Source organism: Priapulus caudatus, unplaced genomic scaffold (genome assembly GCF_000485595.1).
Source record: "Priapulus caudatus unplaced genomic scaffold, Priapulus_caudatus-5.0.1 Scaffold2186, whole genome shotgun sequence".
Taxonomy (NCBI): Eukaryota; Metazoa; Priapulida; class Priapulimorpha; order Priapulimorphida; family Priapulidae; genus Priapulus; species Priapulus caudatus.
Genome location: NW_014579247.1, coordinates 1 through 8,036, shown reverse-complemented (window position 1 = coordinate 8,036; position 8,036 = coordinate 1). Strand labels below are relative to the sequence as shown.

The 8,036-nt window shown below is 50.7% G+C and overlaps 2 protein-coding genes across 2 annotated transcripts; both read right to left on the bottom strand.

Annotated features, from left to right (window-relative positions):
* Positions 1-384, bottom strand: LOC106818367 (steroid 17-alpha-hydroxylase/17,20 lyase-like). Its single transcript, XM_014823082.1, has one exon. It carries the CDS (start codon positions 382-384, stop codon positions 1-3), a length of 384 nt encoding a protein of 127 aa, XP_014678568.1.
* A 327-nt stretch (positions 385-711) lies between these two features.
* Positions 712-3,153, bottom strand: LOC106818365 (cytochrome P450 1A2-like). The gene is made up of 2 exons (XM_014823081.1): positions 2,504-3,153; positions 712-856 (listed from the first exon to the last, which is right to left on the bottom strand). The coding sequence occupies exons 1-2, from the start codon at positions 3,151-3,153 to the stop codon at positions 712-714; spliced, it is 795 nt and encodes a 264-aa protein (XP_014678567.1).
* Between the last annotated feature and the right edge of the window lie 4,883 nt (positions 3,154-8,036).

Below are 8,036 nucleotides of genomic sequence, written 5' to 3'. Positions count from 1 at the left end.
TTATCGCGGGATAGCTCTGATCTTATAAGGAAGTGGATGCTGCACAAGACCTTCCCTTCTGCCGACAGGGAAAACTGTAACGCCCTCTGGTAGCTGTAATGTGAAACGCTGCAACAGGTTTGCCATGACAGTAAACATCATGTCGCGAGCGATTTGCATGCCGGGACACTTTCGGAAGCCGTTGCCAAACAGCATAATCTTTTTATCCGGTGCCACGACGACTCCGTTCTCATCCAGATACCTAGTCGGGTCAAACTTCTGTGGCTGTGGGAAATTGATGGGATTCATAGCCATCTTGGCGTGGTTGATCAGTAGAATGGTATCCTTAGGCACGTTAAAGCCTCCTAAGGTGGTATCAAACAATGCACCGCGTATGCCAGGCATGGGGGCCGTTATTGCTACACGCTGAATCTCCCAAAGCGTAGCCTCCAAGTAGGCATGTGCGGCGATCCCTTCGTCGTCGCGCTCTGCCGCTTACTCCGACGACCCTCGTCGATCTCAGCCTGCACTTCTTCGCACGTCTGGATTGCTGCAGCACGCAGCTGAATGCCCAGTTTTGTGTCTGGCAAGTGACAGTGTCAAACCCGCGCTCTGTAGATCAATCTAACACACAGGCAGATATCGTGTCGGACACCATCAGCGCCCATTTTTTTTTTTTTTTTCTGCGCTGGATTAGTAGGTGTCGAGAAAATCGGCGGCGAGCTGGATCGATCACGTCTGCCGGTGTTCCTTTACTATTTTCATATGCCAGCCCACAATCGTTTGTACGAATACTTTTAATTCTTTGACTTCAGCGCTGGTAATGTAGGCAAGCGATGGGAACCAGTCCACAAGCAGACATGATCCTAGCTCCAACCTTAAAGTAAAAATGTACATCATGACACGGCGCATCTACCGGCTATTTACCCTGATCACCCCTACTCTCACTCTCTCCCGTTCCTCCTATCATCCAAGACTCCTCTTCCCTTGCTTCCTCCTTCCTCCCTTTCTCTCTTATTCCTCCACCTCGCTCTCTCTCTCTCTTGACGTTTTCCTCGTTTCCTATTCATATCTCCAACTCTTTCTCTCGCATCTCTTTCTCGCCCTTTGTCTCACTCCTTTCCTTCTATTGCATCTATCTCCATCTTTGTCTCTATCTCGAACGTCTAAATTTGTTTTTTGTTTTCTGCATCGATACACGTTCCTTCTTCCCAATCTATCGCCATTTCTCTCTCCTTCCACCCAAATTACACAGAAAAGCTTCACCCTAAATTCCTCTACCCACCCATTCATTCTCACACACAGTCCACTTCATCTCCTATTATATTCACGTTCTACCCAAATTACATATTATGATATTTCGAGGCTAATAATGCGAACCTTATTTCGAACGGTTCAATGCCGACATACGATTGTATACGTTGTAATGAAAAGGATATGCATGTAAAGCGCGCATAGTTAAGGACATATATCTCGTGGAGATAGCTATAGTTGACATGCTGTGTGCGGATGGCACTACGCAGACAAAATTTAATGATTAGCCGAGGAACCTTAGTTTCATGAGTCGGGCAAGGAGTATCCTATAGTCAAGTCACGTGATATAGACGTTAACTGACAGACAGAACAGCACACGTTTCAGTCTACCGACATCGTCGTCTGTAGCTCTCAACGCTCCATGTACCAGCCGCTGGACGGGATGTACAAACCACACATCAATGTGGAGGACGCTGGGGAGATCGGCAGAACGACGAATGCCGCAGCACTTGACTAATCTCTCAATTGGGAAGCTTAAGTACCGATCACCACCGTCGACATGTTGATCGCGTTTAACGAAGTCCTAATGTGATGAGTTACGACCTTCAGCGGACACGCCGCTACTCGACTCGGATAGGACGCTATGATAAAGCATTGTTACTATGCTATACTAATAGTTACGTCTCCATAGTATCTAGTTTATTAAAGTATGTTTTTAATCAGTCAGGAGACTGAGAAGCCGATTAAATTACCGGTTTTAATCGACTTGAATATGGCGGAGTGAAATTTGGCGCTGTAATACGACACAATATAAGAATGCGCCACAGAACATTCTGCTCAGAGCACGGAAAGTCACACTGGTCGTCGATCCAAACCGGTCACAACAAGTTGAGACTAGAGGTATGGCAGGCGCAACCTAGATAGGGAAAAAGGAATATTCGGGAGAGAAGGCAGGGTGTGGCACTGGCGTGCGGTTGAGTTTGTGTATATGATGACATATGGATTCGAATAAAGCCATCTATAATATACAAGACGTCTTCGACCATCACTGTCTACGAACGTTTACTGACGTGTACGAGGGACGTACAAATACCAACATTGCAGTTTTCATACTCGCCACATCTTCAAAGACCGCTTTTTCTCTCTCACACACTCTCTTTCTCTAATTCTTTCCTTCACTTTCTCGCGCGCTCTCTCTCTCCCTCTCGACATTATTTACTGCGCTTCAGTCACATCCGGAAACTTTCTAGTAGTCAACGTAGATACGAACCTGCGAGCAAACGTGGCCGCCCATTTCAAGTACTGCTCGTCTCGCTGTTGGAACATTTTCCCATAGAGCCACATTCCGATGATGTTGACGAAACAGAATTCAACCATTTTACGTGGGTCGAACGATTTACCGTGCTCGCTAGCGACGTCCTGCATTAGCAACGCGACTTCACTCGCTATAATCGTCTTAAACTTCTCAGCGACTTCAGGAATGGCCGGATTCAAAGCCGCACGAACGAATTTGATTTTCTTGCGTTGCATTTCCGAAGCTCTTGTGAATGCCACACCGAGACTTTGGTCCCCCTCTTGTAGTAGCTTGAAAGATAAAAGGTCGGGTCGGTCGGCAAAGATGTGCCCCTTCTCTACGATAGCCTCTGCCCACGTCTCGTAGCTGTTGACAACAACTACGCGCTTCTGTCCCAAGTTTAAGCTGAATATATTTCCGTATCGCTCCGACATCTTATTGAAAAAGATCTCCGGTCGGTTGCCGAGTTCGAACATGCTGCCGACGACGGGCCACCCGCTGGGGCCGGGCGGTGGGTTACCCCGCCAGCGGTTTGGTCTCAGTAGTAAGTAGCCAACAAACAGGGTTAGAGCCACGATAGCCAGGTTCATAGGCGCGAGCCACGTTGCTACACTTACAACAGCCATCGTTAGAAGCTAAAAGTTGTGAACCCTTTTCTAGGTGAACAGATTGTCTATGCAGTGCTGCGTTTGCCCCGGGCTGCATTATATACCCACTCGTCAAGGACGTGAGCGAAATAGGCGGGATATGTTTTCTCGAGGCACGGTCCGCGTGCAGCTCCGGACTTGCTGTGCGTTTTTTAAGGTCTATTTACAAGATGCGTCCTAGACGTATGTCCAGGCCTTATCAGATTTTAGCATACGTCCTTGACGCAACGGTGAATCTGTTTACACGGTGAGTTTTGTTCGTACGTCCAGGACAAGTAGTTCACGGGCAGGCCGCCATGGGGAGAACACGTACACGGCGGCTGAAGAAAATTGCCATAGCGTCTCTTCTTGTGGCAGGAATTAAGAAAAAATATGAAATTTCGCAAAGAAGAGGCAGCTGGCAAGACGCTTAGATCCCATGAGAACAAACTTGGAGGCGTAATCAGTACTAAAAAAAGATGAAGGTAAGAAGACCCCGCTTCCGAAAATTTTGTGAGATGGGACATAATGGACACTTCCGCAGATACTTCTTGAAAGGCATCACACCCAATAATCCACGCTCTACACCGCAATATGAGGGAACCAATTCTCTGCTGCAGAACGCTTATCTGTGATCCAGCAGGGTATGCGCCAGCTGTCAACACTGTTCATCGCGAAGAACACTTAAGCACGTGACCCAACCTCATGCGCCCCCCACCTGATTGTCTGAGTTCTTGCGTCCTGCTTACAATGTGCAAGAAATTAGAAACATGCTCTATAGTGGCATCCGATATTGCCAGGGGTCAAAAAATCGTGTCGTACCGCATGGTTTACACGTGTGCGTTTTTTGGACGTAAATTGGCGTCTGACTGATGGACAGACGTACGTCTAGGACGTCATCGTGTAATAGGCCTTAACAAGAAGGTAGATGAAAGCGACAAAGCACGTGGACATAGAAATACACACGGGATACTCATCCCAAGGCCACTGCCAAAGTATGTTTAGGGAACTATATATATAAATGGCACGCTCACAATGCAAAAACATGAATAAACTTGGTAGCAAAATAGGCTAAATAAATATAATATATTCTTGATGCAATAACCACATCATACTTAAGCAATATCTAAGCGGCTCTTGGCTCAGCATCAGCAAATAGAGATAGAGTATTGGCAGTTAACTCGCAGTGCTACCAGTGACTAATCCCTAACTGTAGCCATTTATTGGTGAAAGCGTGCGGCCTCCAGGTAGCTGAAACGAAATAGCACCATCCCTATCGCCACTATGTGAAAGATTTAACTTATTAACTGTATCAATTCAGGTGGTACGAGATAGACTTTCTTCTCTTTCTCTCTCCTCTCTTCTCTCTCTCTCTCCTTTCTCCTCTCCATCTCTAACTGGATTTGACTTTTTTTTAAACTGTATCAATTCAGGTGAAGTACGAGACTAATCTTTCCTCTCTACCTGTCTGTCTCATCTCTCTCTCCGCTCTCCTTTCTAACTATTGATCTCTCTCCTTTCTAGCTGTCTTCAGACACACCGACACGACACGGCCGGCACGGCAACGGCCGATCACGCGCGTTTCCTAGGCAAAATTCAAAATCTAATATATATCTTATTGCGCAGTCTCACACTGACAGGGCACGGCGCAGGCCCGTTTCACGCGACCGCAAAAGTCAAATGAAAGGTTAAGTTTGCTGATGCAGGTACCGGCAAAACACAGTTAAACCAAAATCACCGCGAGTTTGATTACGTGTTCGCTCACGCCACCGTCAGGCCAATGAAAATGTTTACGTAAATGATGAAAATGGCCGGCTTGACAGAACATATACTCAATATAAAATATGCGCCGCATCAAATAAAACAATTTTTAAAATCGGTGCAGTAGTTTCATGGCAGTCGATTGTATAATTAATTTATGTACGTTACTAACCGCGAAAATAGTTGTGGTAGGTACGTGTCCTTTGTGGCCCCTCCCTGGTTTTGCGCACGCTGCGACCAACGGGCAATCATCACTTATTGCAATACAATATTAAACAAATTCGTTTACTTACAAAGTTACAGCTAAATCTTACGCATTAGAGCACAGTTTCTCCAGTTGTCATGTTTGTATATGTGCGAGCAACCAAGCTTATGCAAGCTGATCAAATTGACGTTTTTTCATTCATAAAGTAGGCCTTAAAGGGCGATCCTCACTTTTCCAGTCTTCTTTGAAGCCAATGGTGATATCTCCTGAAAGAGACAATTTTTAAGGTAGTTCGTATCCAATACCTGTGTTGGAGTTATGGTGGGGGGGGTGGTATGTGTATGTGTGTTGTGTGTGTGGTTGTGTGTGTGTTGTGTGTGTTGTGTGTGTTGTGTGTGTGTGGTGTGTGTTGTATGTGTGGTGTGTGTGGTGTGTGGTTTGTGTGTGTGGTGTGTATGAGTGCTGTGTGTGTGTGTGTTGTGTGTGTTGGTGTGTGGGGGGTGTGGGTGTCAGGGTCGGTGGTGTGGGTGGTGTGTGGGTGTTGGGGGTGGTGGAGTGTGTGTGCGTGGTGGGCGGGTGTGGTGTGTGGGTGGTGGTGGATGGTGTTGGTAGTTGTGGAGTGGGTGTGTGGGGCGGTGTGGGCGGTGTTGGCGGTGTGTGGGGGTGGTAGGGGTGGGTGTACCCGGGCGTGTGTGTGGTGTGTTGTGTGGTGTGTGTGGGGTGGATGGTTGGGGTGGTGTGGGGCGGTGTGTGAGGCGGTGTTGGCGTGTTAGGGGGCGTGTGGGGTTGTGGGCGGTGTGTGGGGCGGTGTGTAAGGGTGGTGGTGGGGCGGTGTGTGGGCGGTGATGTAAGGGCGGTGTGTGGGGCGTGGTGGGCGGTGTGTGGGCGGTGTGTACGGCCGGTGTGTAGGGTGGCGTGTGGTGGGGTTGGGCGTGTGTGGGGCGTGTGTAGGTGGTGTGGGCGGTGGTGGGGGCGGTGTGTAGGGTGTGGTGGGCGTGTGTGGGATGCTGTGTGGGCGTTGTGGCGGTGGTGGATTCTGGTGGGTGGTGTGGGGCGTGTGTGTGTGGTGTGTGGTGTGTTGGGTGTGTGTGGGCGTGTGTGGGGTGGTGTGTGGGCTGTGTGTGGGTGTGTGTGGTGGTGCCTGTGGGGCTGGTGTGGGGGCAGTGTGTGGGGCGTGTGTGGGCGGTGTGTGAGGGGACAGTGTGTGGGGCGGTGGTGTGGCGTGTGGGGATGCTGTGTGGGCGGTGTGTTAGGTGTGGGTGCGTGTTGGGCAGTGTGTAGGGTGGTGTGTGGGTGGTGTGGGGGCGTGTGAGGAGTGTGTGGTCGGCGTGTTGGGCGGTGTGTAGGGTGGCGGTGGGGCGGTGTGTGGGCGTGTGTGGGGCGGTGTGTGGGCGGTGAGGGTGGTGGTGGGCGGTGTTTGGGGTGGTGTGTGGAGTGGGTGGGGGCGGGGCGGTTGGGGTGGTGTGTGGGCGGTGCGTGGATGGTGTGTTGGGTGATGTGTGGGCTGTAGTGGGGCGGTGTGTGGGCGTGTGTAGGGTTGGTGTGGGGCGGTGGTGGGTGGTGGTGGGGTGGTGTTGGGTGGTGGGGTGGTGTGTGGGCGGTGTGTGGGGTGGTGGGGGGCGTGTGTAGTGGTGGTGTGGCGTGTGTGCGTGTTAGGGGGTGGTGTAGGCGGTGTGGCGTGTGTAGGTGGTGTGTGGGGGGGTGGTGGTTGTGGCGGTGGTAGGTTGGCGGGTGGCGTGTGTAGGGTGCGGGTGGCGTGTGTGGGGTGCGTGTGGATGGTGGTGGTGGGGTGGTGTGTGGATGGTGTGGGGGTGTGTGTGGGTGGGTGGTGGGCGGTGAGGTGGGCGGTGTGTAGGGTGGCGGGTCGGGGCGGTGTCGTGGGGCGTGTGTAGGGTGTGTGTGGGCGGTGTGTGGGCCGTGTGTGGGTTGGTCGTGTGGTGGTGGTGTGTGGGTGGTGGAGTGGGGCGGGCGTGTGGGTGGTGTGTAGGCGGTGGTGGGGAAACGGTGTGTGGGGCGGTGTGTGGGTGTGTGGGTGGGCGGTGTGTCAGGACGTGTGTGGGGCGGTGTGTGAAACGTTGTGTGGGGTTGTGTGGCCGTATCCGACAACTACGCCACTGGACATTACCACCGGACAATTACCCACGCCAAGACGATTACGCCACCAGAACGATTACCCACGCAGGACAACTTACCCACTAGGACAACTACCCCTGGACATTACCCACTCCGGAACAATTACGCCACCAGGACTAATACCCACCCGGACAATTACCCACCAGCACAAATACCCGCCCACCCCCGGAAGATTACCGCTAGCCTCCCCCCACACGACACATTGTAACAGTAATGATGATTCATTAACGGACGGCATTTAATCAATGATTGATTCATAATTTCATCTTCGAGCGCCCCCCCCAATCGCTTGAACTGCCGATATTTTGAACTTATTTGCGACATTCCGAAGCCCGATTTGAAAGTTTATCGGCAAGTAACGGCCTTTACCTGCGCATCAGCAGCGAAGCGAAGCACCAAGCCAATGCACACGTAAACATTTCTAGACATTTTCCGGGTCCGCTAATACAATCGATAACATCACATATTTTACGTTCCGCCACGCGCCTGGCAGTCCCGCCGTCGAGTTATTCTTGTAGTGCTTGTCTTGTTATTCTTCAATAAATTTATTGTATTAAGTGATAGCGCTATTGCTAAATTCGCGTAATGCAAACTTGCGTAAATCAAGGAACACAGGCAAGGACGCGACTACCCACATTAATACCCTTTCGCGTCCATTAAGTAACACTTTGCTACGCCGACAGCTGGCGATACTCGCGCGAGCGTCGGCTCCCGCGCCTAATCGCTCGCATCTGAGTCATCATGTAGCAATCTACACGCTCGCGTATCCTACCAATAGGCGTCG

Excerpts from the sequence above, each read along its gene's own strand:
- LOC106818365 (XM_014823081.1), bottom strand. The coding sequence starts at position 3,153 with ATGGCTGTTGTAAGTGTAGCAACGTGGCTCGCGCCTATGAACCTGGCT. Across the intron at positions 857-2,503 it reads GCGGCCACGTTTGCTCGCAG|GTTGGAGCTAGGATCATGTC; the intron begins GTTCGTATCTAC and ends TTTTACTTTAAG.
- LOC106818367 (XM_014823082.1), bottom strand. The coding sequence starts at position 384 with ATGCCTGGCATACGCGGTGCATTGTTTGATACCACCTTAGGAGGCTTT.